This window comes from Bradysia coprophila (assembly GCF_014529535.1).
Source record: "Bradysia coprophila strain Holo2 chromosome X unlocalized genomic scaffold, BU_Bcop_v1 contig_12, whole genome shotgun sequence".
NCBI classification, from domain to species: Eukaryota; Metazoa; Arthropoda; class Insecta; order Diptera; family Sciaridae; genus Bradysia; species Bradysia coprophila.
Window position 1 is genome coordinate 16831 of NW_023503293.1, and position 13959 is coordinate 30789.

General features: G+C 34.0%; 1 protein-coding gene across 12 annotated transcripts in view; it reads left to right on the plus strand.

The window, feature by feature from the left end:
- The first annotated feature begins 7869 nt into the window (after window positions 1–7869).
- The window catches only part of LOC119067469 (collagen alpha chain CG42342), a 221188-nt gene continuing 215098 nt past the window's right edge, over window positions 7870–13959 (plus strand). For 6 of the 12 annotated variants that reach the window (XM_037170460.1, XM_037170461.1, XM_037170464.1 and 3 more), the window contains exon 1: window positions 7870–8735. In XM_037170460.1, the coding sequence (XP_037026355.1) occupies window positions 8339–8735 (397 nt within the window). In that variant the 5' untranslated portion in view covers window positions 7870–8338. The remainder of the gene's footprint in view (window positions 8736–13959) is intronic. The other 6 variants (XM_037170468.1, XM_037170470.1, XM_037170463.1 and 3 more) reach the window with 1 other exon arrangement.

Sequence of the window (13959 nt, forward strand, 5' to 3'; positions counted from 1 at the left end):
ACTCCACTACATTGAACCACTTCTTGATAAAATAATGTTAAAGTAAGTTATTTTTGAGTTAGTGCATATGTGCTTGTCCCGTCCGATTCCTCTACCTGCAATATGTTTCCGACAGGTTGATAACTTCTTGGTGCCGAATGTTTGCACTAGTCGAAGCGAAGGTATTCAACACTACTGGCACTACTTTATCTTTCATAAAATACGTAACGCGAGAGGATGAGGCTGATTTTTTCGTTACGTAACTTAAGAACGATCCCTGGACGCTAACCACAGGCTGTGATGATGGTGTTTGCTGAATGGTGAATTCAGCCGGAGAAAAACTGCACATTTAACATTTGTTTACAACTGTATCAACTGAGACGATTGAAAAAAGAACTTTCTTTTTTCCTACCACTAGTACCTACTTTTCATAACTATCCTATGGAACCAGGGCGTTCAGATCAAAGATAAATTATGGCGAGTTACTGCGATTTTAAATATTAATTTAACGAATACATATTGATAACTGTACATCGTTTGTTCTTAGACGTTAGGACTATGAAAACACCATCTCGTTAGCGATAAAATATCACGAAAAAAGAAGTCGAATGATAAATCATCTCACATAATTCAGTCTGGTACGTCTGGTACATCAAGTCGGCAGCACAATATGAGAACAAATCTGTTTTTTACGGTGTAACTTAGAGCTTCGCTACTCGATTCACACCTCGTATTTGGTTAATTGGGAAAATACGAAGACCAAAAAAATGTGTTGTCTCCACGTTTCGCCGATAAAGGTACAATGGCATGATCCTATATATACGTGTACGCATAAATCTTCTAAATTAATCGGTGTTATAACAGGCAGTATTTGGTACAACATCTGCTATAATTATTGTAATACATGTTACATTTACCGTTTAAATTAAATTAGTATTTTCCTGTTTAGTTATGTGCATTATGACATTAATGTATACGATGGCAAGTAACAGTTATTTTATGTCATATTGTACATACTGACGCTACTTATTCAGATGTGTGTTCTTCATAGGTATTTTGGAAAAGAATATTTTTATAAATATGACAAGAAGTGCTTCCAACTCAAAATACTCAGTCATTTAGCAACAAAAATAAACATTTAACTGTTGTATAAATGGCCAAGGACTTTTCAGTTTCTCACAAACTTAAGCCCATTTTACGTCGAAATTAAACGTATAAACACACGAAATTAGAGCATAGAATCACTTTCTCAAGACACAAAAAATCAACTCAACAGTGCAGCGAGCGACTCTGTTTTTGAGTGATTTTTGCCTGCTTTATGAATGAAATTCGATATAGTATGAGCGTTATGCATGGAACATGTTACATATGTAACATTGATTTGGTATAAAGAGACGAACGATGGGTATATACAAAATTGTATAAAATTTTTGATATGTTTTTTTATGCTACCTGTGGTGAACAGGTACCACTAATATGTCCTTGTGCAATAGACACTTTAATTAGTGATGAAAAGTACAGTTGCTTTGTGAAATGTTTGTTGATAAGAGGCGACACCGAGTTTACTTTTCGGAGTTACACAACTTTGCCTGTTTGACATGGAACATTCAAGTTGCTATTGACGAGTTGTAAACGAGGGCCCATTATTGTGGGTTAGCTCTATAGTGAGGGATTCTTTTGAATTTCGACTGACCGAAATTGGCAATTGACATTGGAATATATGCCTAGTTAGGCCTTGGGGGTTTTGTAGTCCGGATTTCATTTCCGTAAGGTGGCGAGGACACGGGCGTGTATGGGTTCGTTGGAAAGCTGATGTCGAGTACTACCGGGGCAAATATTACCTTTATAAAATTGGATGATAAACGGCCGAAAATATGACCTCCGGAAAATTTCTCAAAATCGATGTAACCTCGGTGAACTTTGATGAGTCCTGTGACCTCACCAATGCAATTATTTGATTAAATTATTACTTATTATGAATGTAGGACCTCAGCTTTACAGCGATACGCATATTTCGTAGTCTGGCGGAGTAAAAGAAACAGTTTTCATCTGTTACGTAGTCACGTGCCAAATTACTAAATATTGGTATCGGTGTAAAGCTGAGGTCCTCCACATTCATAATAAGTAATAATTTAATCAAATAATTGCATTAGTGAGGTCACAGCTGTGTCACAGCTGCAGAATTTATATTGCCGTAGCAACGCTTCGAAATAAGAACGTGTTAAAGCACAAGCAAAGTTAGCACATCAGCAGCATAGGTGACGGTTGGATTCTCAGGTTAAGCATCAATCGGCGCGGTTAGTACTTGGATGGGTGACCGCAAAATGCATGAAAGTTTGTGAAAAAACACAGCTATTTCAACTACAGTCTTCGCAATATGCATTTCACAGCTATATGCCAAAAATGTGGATGCTAGGTCCACTTATAGCTCTCACACGTGTATTGGGATTTTCCATGTATTTTTTCTTTTGCAATCACAAAGACTCAAAGAATTGCTAATGTTGTCGAAAATACCAGTGCGTTCCTGGTATGCAAACGAAATGCATTTCTATCATTCCCATTATTGTGGACCACATACTGCCAACTACTCATCTAAATGTTTATTACAAAATAAATCAACACATTATCTGTCACTAAAGTCTTCTTTTCAGTTTCATATTTTCTCTTTTTTCAGAAGATTCCATACAATTCGATTTTTCTCATAGATTTGTCATCGAGCATTTGGCTGTGTTTTCTTTTCAAGAAAAGAAAAAGCTGTTCAGTTGCTATATTTGTTGATGGTGATGTCTTTGTAATCACTTTTATTTTTTGCCTTTTGGTGGCTGGTTGTATTTATAGGAAAAGCTCTTTCACAATGTAATAATATATAAGCATTGTGTGATGTATGATATGATGGTAGAACGCCAAGCAAGTCAGGAGAATTACACCACACATTTTTCAATATGCTCCATAAAATTTCCTGCCCTCTTCCACACTGCCATATAATACAACAAAATGCCCGTTGTTTTTGTTGTTAACCCAGCATAAACATATAAATACACACATCTATGAAATGTATAACTGTCAGTTCCGATACAATGCAATAACCTCGAGCGATTGGAAAATAAAATATAAAAATGGAAATGAAAATTTCCGATTTCGATATATAAAAGTATTCACAAAGTATGCGTAACTTGAGTTTATGAAATATTCATAATGTACTCGGAATGAAAAAAAATGCTCGAAAAAAATACTAATAACGTCCCTTTTGTTGATATTGATTTCAGAAATAATAATAATTGCACACAAAAAACCTGAAGCTTTGAATTTAAAGTTATACCAAGGAGGTTACCACTAGCTTTGGTAATTATTAAAAATGTCGGTTCGACATTTCCTTTACCATTGACTTATAGCTAACTAGAGTTTGCTCAAATCACAAGGCGTGTAATTAAACTGATTACCATTTAATGAGAAATCATTGCAAAAAACAAAAATTTATCGCAAAAAATAGCGAAATCATCGCTAAGATCGCTAAAAAAAAGGATGACATTGCCATCGGAAAACGGGCTCATCACACCGAATATGCCTTGACTTCTGAACATTTAATCGCTATTTTTTTTCACACATTTTTTGGCGCGAATTCGTCACACGAAATGTACACCGAATGAACATTACATGTACATGTACATTATACGCCAATCACTCAATGAGGAGTCCATCAATGAACGTAAAGCCGAAACCGAAAATCGTTTAATGATGTCCCCCGTCACAAATGGATCGAATCAGCTGACCAAATCTGAAATCACGCAATCCGATGTTGATCAACTCAGTCCATCAGCGAACGTAAAGCAGGTCGAAAATTGTTTAGTCAAGACTTCTGCCTCAAATAGATCGAATCTGCTGACCGCAATTAAGTCATTAATCTCGCAATCTGATGTCGACGTCGCTCAATCCAGGCCGCAGCATTGGTTCCGTTGATGGTACTGTAAAAGATCCATCGGAACTCACAAACCTGTCAGCTAATTCCAGTTCTTTTGCGGAAGTGCTAAATTGTAATTGTATTTTCGTTTATTCAGCCAGTATTGGCGGTGAAATAAAGATTCATTCAATTGATGTGGTCCAGTGATCTAGACTTAATAACTGGTCCTGAAACTGATCTACACTTATTTTACATTAAGAGTACAATAAGTGTACAATAAATCAACTAAATTACTAAAAATAATTTTTCTTTCTTATTTTTTGACGACTTTTGTATATTTTTTGTGATGACTTTTCTTAGTTTTCATGAGTTTCCATCACATTTACGGCAGAGGGATACTAATTTTGCAAACTTCACTTTTACCCACTATTACACTCGTACGGGTTATTATATTTTAGCACAAGTTAGGTAAGTTTTAAACTGAATTATATTGAACATCATAAAGTTAGTATACATATAGTATCCCACAATAACACTAAAATAATCGTTATAATTCGATATCTCGTTGTACTTAAACTCATACCAAGGTTATTTCATAAATAGGAATTTGCACTTTGAAGACTACACCTTTATCTCACTAGTATACACTTCAGATATTGTACTGGTTGCTGTAAAACGCAGAGCAACAAAACATTTATGAATCTAAAGGAAAATCTTCCTATTTCAAAGTAAACGAGAAGAAGTTTGTACGACAGGAAATTCTATTCGTTACTATATACTCCGTTTGCGTTTCATCAAAATTCAGTTAAAAGAATTTCCAATCTTTCTGGAGAGAAAAAGTTGATCTGTACCATGTGATGCATATTGGATGCGTTGAAATGTACAGAAGTTCAAATTATAAATAGGATGTACTAAAGTCATAAAAATTAATTTTTGTTTTCGATTTAACAGAGCTTGACTTTGACTGTTTCATCCTACTTCTTTTGCGCGAGATTGACCTGTTTCGTCTTCAGATTATCCAGCAAGTTTGCAAACCAAATCTTTTACACGCTTCATGATACGAAAACATACGAAATCACCCGCCGAAAGTTATCGGAAACCATAGTTTTTTAGTTCTCTCTGAGCAGACCTTGTAAACAGGTCTAGGGATATAGATGATGTTTTACTCGCATGGGACCTGTTTTGAACTGATGTATATCTCTAACTTTCTTTTTCTCTTTTTGTTTTTTCTGTTTTTCATATCATAAAGCGTATAAAATTGCACTCAATCACAGTATGTGTGTGAATTCGTATCCCACGAGATTTTTTTTTTGCATACGTATGTATGTTTTGTCGAGACGAAGTCAAATAATTCTCTCGTCATACGAATCCACACGTATACTGTAATTTCGTGGTTTCTCTCCTTATGATGAAAATAACTATAATCTGAAATTGTGTGATCTGACACTAATCTTTAATCTTAAAATTTTCCATCTGATTTTCTGGTTGAATCAAAAGTGAAATGAAAAGCTTCATCGATACGGAATTAGTTTGATCAACTGTGCATGGAATTAAGATGAACTGAAATGAATCTTGAAAAAATGTGGTCCGCAAATATCTTGATCTGCAGATGTAATGCTTTCGATTAGTGTGACACACTGTCCAGTTTCAGTACTCTATTTATAGTACCACTTATGCTTGAAGCAGAGCCTTTTTTAAGCATTTTTGACTGGGGTGGAAATTATTTTGGGGTCCTATTTTTTTTTAGCAAACGGGCCCCTTTTTAGGCGCTTCGATTTTTAACCTGGTTGCTACGTGAAATATCTAGATTTTGAAAAACATGAAAATTGTGCCTTTAAGCGCCGAAGGCGAAATTTTTCCGTCATATGCGTGGCCATACCAAATTGATATAAAAAATTTACATTTAAGAGTGATATCGCCAAAACTTCAACCAATTTCAGTGAAAATCGGGTACAATGGTTCGGCGATCCGGGCTCGTTTGAATCGTCTTTCAATTCTAAGAAATAGCTATCTTACTTTTTCTGTTAACATTTTCTGGGAACATTTTCAGAGTGAACACGTGAAAAGTAGTAACATGTCAAGGGGTCGTGAAAACAGCTTTTTCGTGATAGCTCGAGATAGAAATGTTTCTAAAAGTTTAAATGTTGTAGGAACATAGGCTGGTAAACCATCATTAAGATTATAATCATCGGTAAGCGCCGCAGCCCGTTCTGGACTTATGACTCAAAATATGGTAAATGTTTGGACATTCCTGCTGGCTTGCAACAGCGCTTATCCATGCAAGTGACTATATAGGGTTTTGTAGCTGGATTTAGCCTATTTCGTTCCATGTATAATGCACCCCAGATAAATTGTGTTGCAAGCCAAAAATGTAGTCCAAGTAAAATTTCTGACCAGTAAACCCATATTTTTCAGTGCTTTCAACTTATTTTTGGTCGTGAAACAGGAGTAAGCAAATTTTATGATAGTTGTTATACAGCACTCTCATTACAATTTTTGTGTGGAGGATTTGTAAAAAGTGGGGTGCACTGGGGTGGATTTATAAAAAGTGGGGTGGAACGATGTGGGACTGGGTGGATTTTTCCTCCGAGCTTGTATGTATATAAAAGGCTTACCTGAAGCTTCAGGTCAAACATTTTGATCGCGGTTGTCATATTCCGATCTTTATTTAAAAAAAAACCGAGCGAGCCAATTTCAATCTATTTTGAGCAAAAATAGAAATTAATTTTCGAATCAAATCTGACTGCAAATCAAGGAAATCAAGTCCATGTTAAAGATTAACATCGTAAAGGAAAGTGCCGCATTTGTATTCTATATGCTTTTTTACATACGGTGTCATACATTTGATTTGCACAATTCATGGTAATTGAGATTTTCCTGTTAACATGTTACATGAATTGCTATATAGTGTATATTATAGCGGCTATGATAATGATCATCTCTACTACATGAATTTAACTATTTCAATCAGAATCACTAACATTGTTATTGTAATATGGGAATTAGCCGACAAAAAAAAACTCTCCTGCCTATAGAGAAGTTCTTTTTTTAGTTCTACGTTAACATCGAACAGTTATTGTATGTACACTCAAACGTACGACTTTCATAGGCAGGAATTGGTTGGAGAGAGTTTGTGTGCGATATTTAATTTTATGAATGAATTTTTTTTTCGACAGAAGTATTTTGTGTAAAAGAGAGTATATGACGTCATAACGTACGTATTAAATTGTTTCTGTGTTAAAAACATTGGCCAAACTGATTCCAAGTCCGAGACAAGATATGCTTGAGGCCAAGGCGATTTGAAAACTTACCAATAATTTTATACGACGACAATGTAAAACCACACGTAATTACGATTGTCAGAGTCTAGGTAGGAGAAAGATAGTCTTCCGCTCCACCTAAAACTTTACCGATCCGTAGATCGCGTTTAATTGATTCATTTAAAAAATGTGTCAAGAAAGAGGAGAGATCAAATGAGGGCAAACTACACAGCTAGTAGAATCTTCGCTCTATAGCATCTCGTATAAAATATTTTACAAAAACTGTGACAAACATAATTTCTGTTTGATAGTTTTTGACCACTTCCCTCCTCTATTATAAAGTAAAACCAATCCATCCTGATTTGACCAAGTAAAACATTGTTATTGGACAACCAACCACGCATATTTCTAACAAGTCGTATACCGTTTTAATTCAAAAGTCAAAAATCACTCGAAAACATTCTCTCAAAGAAATGCTCAAATATTATACCATTCTCTCACAGCCCATTGCTCCTTACAAAAAAAGGACGTGATAATAACCCAAACAACCCAAAACAACGGACGATGAGAGAATGAATATATTCGAAAAATCATTGTCATACGTATATATTCCGCCAGCATCCAGCGCAACACAAGCAACACACAATCCGTAGTCCCTTTAACATTGTTATTCTCAACTTCTATATACTCTCAAGCACCGTGTGAAATTCGCTTTTAGTGTCTATGTTCCAATTTAGAATTATTTTCTTCAGTCGAGTTTTGTACGTCGGTTGATGCGGTGATATTATCTCTCTCTCCATTTTGCTGCTTTTTCGAAGTGTTGTGGAGAAATACAAATCCCTCTTCGCATTCGAATACAAACAGAATTTAAACAGAAAAAAAAAAGGATTGCAGTGGGTGTTTTAATTAATTTTTTGTGAATTTGTTTTGTTGATGTCAGTGAAAGCAATAAAATAAAAGGGCAAATTAGTGAGGTGCATCCGAAATAGAGGTGAATTTTGTGTTGAACCCAATTTACAGTTTAAATGAAAAATTAAAGTCAACGAAAATGTGCGATTATTTAAAAACTATGCCCGTAGGATGATTAATAATTGATCATTTCTAATTGTAGAAATTTTCATTGGAGTTGCGTATTATTTCTTAAAATAAATAGAAATTGAAATAAAAGTAAAAAAATTGAAAAAAAAAATTAAAATAAACGATGGATAAACCGACAATTACCCCAGACAATAGGGGTCCGCCAACGTACACCTTTGTCAATATATTGTTCTATACACTGTGCATAACATCGTTCGGATTTTCAATTTTTATTTATTTACGACAATCCCAGATTGAGGATAGCGTCCGGTATTTACGTCATTTAGAAGATCGGATGACCACATTAGAAGTTCGACTTCAGCAAAGTGATGTGCCACCACTATCAGCGTATCGGCAAACATCAAAGTCCGATGAATTTGCCGACATTGCTAGTGATATGCGAAAATTATCGCTACAAGTGTCCGGTATACAACGCTTACGTAGGGATGTATCGCATTTACAGATTGGACGACGTGAACGACAGGTATCCGTGCAGAGCAATGACTGCGGATGTCCACCAGGTATGTGGAACGGAAGTTTTATATTTATCTACATTTTCATTGTAAATAATAGCAATGCATTCGAAGCCACGACGTACACAATTTGTTACATATTTGAGTTGGGATTTTAATTTTTTTTTTGATTCATTCATTTGATGTTGAATTGCAAATGGAATAGTTCTACAGAGAAAATTCAATTTCCTAAATTTTTTTTCTTCAACTTTACTTCAACTTGTTAATCTGAAAGAAAATTTGTGAGAGCATTTGTGACACAGACGCTATGTTAAGTGCAGCAAATATTTTGATGATTGTTCCACTTAAAATTACTGAAAAAAAACATTAAAAAAAAAGAATATTTGTTATGTTGGTGCACTTTTGAGTTGATATTGTTCATTTCCCCTTGAAGGTTATGAAGTCATTGTGTAAGCTACTCCACTGCTGGGAAATCAAAAACTTTATGAGAAAACTTTTGTGGGAAAATATAATATTGTTTTAAAAGTTGCATTTGAATATTCTGGTGGGGTGTATAAGGTACAAGTTACGTATTTATATTCAATAGGAACATTATAATTCCGCCAATGAATGTAAACTTTAGTTTGAATAATTTCTCTCCTTTTATTTCTGTACACGAAGCTAATGTATATGAAGTAGAAACAGAAAAAGGAAGTTGGTTCTTTTGCGTTGGGTTTTATAAAATACTGCAAATAAATCCAAAACATTGTTATTTCAAGAAGGTATTATACCATTGAACTTTATTTTCTTTGTACGCTGGGAAAATGATGGAAACGTACTCTTGCCGATGTGTTGGCAGATTTGTTACTTAAAATATTTCCGTTTGTTTTCCATTAAAATATAATTAAATAATTACAGTGCATCGGGAATTATTATTCTACAAAATACAATTGAAAGTTTTCAACGTACCGACCATCCATGATTCCATGACTTTTTATTTAGACAGTGAATTTGAATTGTTTTTGAGTAGTTCACACAACTTCAGCTCCAGAAGAAGAACGAACACCACGCTATTTTGTAGCACTTAAAATAGCTCGAAAAACTTATATCAGCAAAAAGAATGTCCTTTTTTCCGACGTAAGTTTCTGGACAACAATTTCAGTTTTGCAAGACATTTCAGTCTATCGTCTTGCAGTCAGTCTACAACAATAGATTACGCTTCAGAAAATAAATTTGGATTGATTCAGTTGGATCAATTTGTATAAATTACTCTTTTCGGATGGCCATTTCATTGTATGTGGCTTCTTGACCTTTGAAATGTACTGGAATAATCTTCCCAATTTATATTTAAAGATGTCTTGTATAGAAACAGGTAGCTTCCGGTCCTTCTTTTAATTCATACGATTCCGTAGACATCCGTTTCGTACTAAATTTTGGTTATTTTGAAAATTGTATTTTACAACCAGCCGCTGGTCTTTTTAATTATTCCGTTAGTGACCGTTATTGTTGTTGAAACTGAAACTGAAATTCTCGAAGGCTCATTAATAAACCCCCTGATTGCTAACGTCTTTTTTCAAATGATAATGTGCTCATATTTTGTCACACAATACACCCTGTAAGATTAGATAAATAAATTCACTTTCGATTATTTAACAAAAAGAAAAACGAAAAAGGAAAACACAAACAACAACACAATCTACTAAAAACCTAATACATTTTTAATCAATTGGAAACGAGTTGATCGTATCGGAAATATGCATTTTCATTTCATATATTTTCTTATCTACTCGACCGCAAAATGTCTTATTGTTCTCAATAATGAATTCTCGATATATTTTCAATTGGTATAGCATTTCTTCTTATACCGTAAAAAATTGCAATGAGCTCACTATTTAATACCCGGACGGTCGTCGACGCTAGAATTGGCAAAACGACCGATAAAGTTTTTTTTTTTTTTAATTTTCACACACATACCAACAGTCGACAACAACAATATCCTAGTCAACTGAGTGAAACAGAAAAAAAAGTTTTGATTAATTGATTTCCACTTTTACGATACTGAATGGCAGATTAATTATTAATTTGGCAATTAGTGAATTAGGTTCAACAATAATTTCTTTGTAAGTATTTAAAACGAACTGTCGATTGATTTTTCAATATCGACGGAGTAATACAATGTCTCTGATACATAAATCTTATTTTGCATTAATTTATTGACCCCCATTCCCATCAGTACCTAAATATAGTTGCTTCTATTGAAGTAAAAGTATGTAAATAACTAGGAATTTAAAGTTAAAATCAAGAGCGTTTTACATGACAAGAAATACAAAGATGATAATTAGATTTTGCGTGTGTATTTTGTTGATCCGAGGCGTAGCCGAGGTCAATAAACACACGAAAACGAGACTTTTCATCTTTTTATCCCGAGTTAATTAATAGGGACAAAAGAAAAATTGGTTTAAGTTTCAAAAGCATGTGCTATCCATTACATACCTCGGGATAAAAAGTTGAAAAGTGTCGTTTATTGACATCGGCTTCAACTTTTTATCCCTTGTTATGCAAATAAGTATTGACTTTTAAGTTGAAATAATTATCCAAAGATGTGCCTGTGCATGGTAACGTCAATATAATTTTAAAAATTAAAAGAATTTATGAATTTATATTCAATGTTGACTCTTAACCACAGATTAAAAATTAAGTAATGAACTTAGCGGAGGGTGTTCCAATATTGACTGCATCTAATGAATATAGGAAATCTCCATTTTTCGCGAATACATAGTAGAAATGAGTTAGGATAAAATTATTCGTCATGTTTTGGAAAATGAAGATGTAACAAACGAAAACAAATGTTAACATAAATGGAGTTGAACAGTGAAAGACGGTGTTGGTGCAAAACAAAAAATTGTATCGAAAAGTGGAAGGAAGACGAAAGAAATTTTATGGAGCGTATTGGAAGTATGTGGTGTGTATGTTTGTGGGGTGTTTTATTATTCCTCCTTCAAATGCTATACAGTATAATTCTCGTAAATGTAGCTTTTGACCGGGAGAGAGAGAGAGAAAAAAAAGATCCAAAGAACGGAAAATAGAAATATTTCAGGTAATAAACAACATCGGAAATTTAAAAATTAATGCAAAGAAACCAGTCAGCTGTATGACCTAAGATTTTACGCATAACTTGATCGATTCATTTCAGTGTCTAGCATCAAATATACAATTTAATTCTAAATTACAAATTAAAAGTCTATTTGCACTTCAAAGCCAATAAAATCCCTTCGTGTGTTCAGCATAGGAAAAAAAGTATGGCACAGGAAGCCATTCTAATCCCTGTGTTATTTCACGTGTAATAAATCCCTAGCTTTAATATAAACCTCCATTAAATAACAGTTTTTACCCATGAACATCTGTACTTTTATTTTTGTTATAAAAGTAAAACATTCATTGTCGTTGCTGACAACGACACACACACACACACAAAAATTGTGTGTGATCCTTTCTAAACCAAACCTTCGAAAAACTCACACAACAAAATGTATATTTGCATTTATATTATAAATACTTAACCGACGATGTTCGAAAACACAAAATAAAAAAAAATGATGCGAGAGAGTGAAAATTACATTCCTGTTACGAAATACCCGAAATAAATTGTGGTCGTATTTAAGGACACATCCATATTTTACCTGGACATCAACAATTTTTTTTGTCTTTTTTTTATTGGTGGTTAGGGGTAAATGGTATAATGTGCGGTATATCTTTCACACCCTTTCTTCTTCTAACAAGCTCGGTAATAAGATAACTGTTTCGGGCTATGCATGTCCAATGGACATTGTCCATCAAGTTATGTCAATTTGCACAACTTTAACGGATTGTAATGGATTTGGATTTTCACATATTTTACATGCTACATGCATCGAAAACCGTTTTTTCATGTTTCAAGGACCACTCTCGACACCCTTAGTGTGTAATTGTAAGCTACAATACAATCTTGCGTTAATTGACCTCGGCTTCGCGTCGGCTCAACAAACTTCACACGAAAACTCTATTTTTCGTATTTTTATCCCTCTTTACGTAAATGACTATTACTCTTGCAGGACCCTGCACAAATTAGACATTACATTCATGTCACTATCATTAAAATTCACAGGCCTTCGCAAGTAATAGTACACTACTGTTTCGTGGGACACAAATTTCCCAGCGGAACAGTACGGTATTTTGATGTCTTGCTGTCAGAAAATGCGAAAAAATGTTTTTTTTTACACTGTGAGTCGTTTTATGGTCGCGAGGCATCATACGTAATTGTTTGAAAATTGTTAAACTCAAACTCGACAAAGCGAAAATTTCCAAACAGCTGTAACAGCACAGCTCCAGGGATGTAAAGTATTTCCTTTTTTTTCTTGTACTTGTTGAAGATTGTGTAGTTGTAAAAATGAAGTCGCGTTTTAGGCTTCGCGTCGGATCAAAAAGCTTCATGCGTTAACAGGACTTGTCATTTTTTTAAAAGTCCCTAGCTAATATTTAAATGGCTATTATAAGATATGCATGTGAGATTATAGATCATTGTGACAATTTGTCCACAAAGGCTTGATTCATCAGAAAATCGCATGCTTACACAGATATACGATTAATCCCATAAAGTATTCGAAAAGTTGTTGCACTAATTAATTTAAAATTTTGAACTTTTTAAGCTTTATGCGAAACTCATTCATTATTTATGGGGCCAATTTAATTCGTATTACGTATTTACCAAAAAAAACATCATTAATTTCTGTTTTAAATAGACGCTTGTGAAAATTGAAAAAAATATTTTCAATGTAAAAATGTACGAAAATTTATTTGCATAAAATAAAGTTTGGTTGATTATGGTATTTTCCCGTTGAAATGGAAAATACAGCGAAAAAAACAACGCTAACATAATTACAGTCTCGATACCCTTTTACGAGCGTCTAATGGGTGTGTTACAAGAGACGAAGAAAGATGAAAGTAAGAAGAAAAGAAGGAAAAAAAAACATCGTACAATTCTTCTGTCACCAAGAGGTGTTATATATGGAATTGAAGCTGATTAATTTCATAAAAAATGTATGTCCTGAATAGAATCTTAACCGTTAGATAAAAGATATGGGGAAGAAATTTCATCTTTTTTTTGTTATTTTTATAAATGAAATATTAAGCATGTGCTTGAATAATACCTTACTTTTATACTCAAAAAGTGTAGGTGAAGAGAGAGAGAGAGGAATAATAATAAAACTTGTGTGAATATGATCACGCCGTGCAGATACATATAATTTTAATGAAA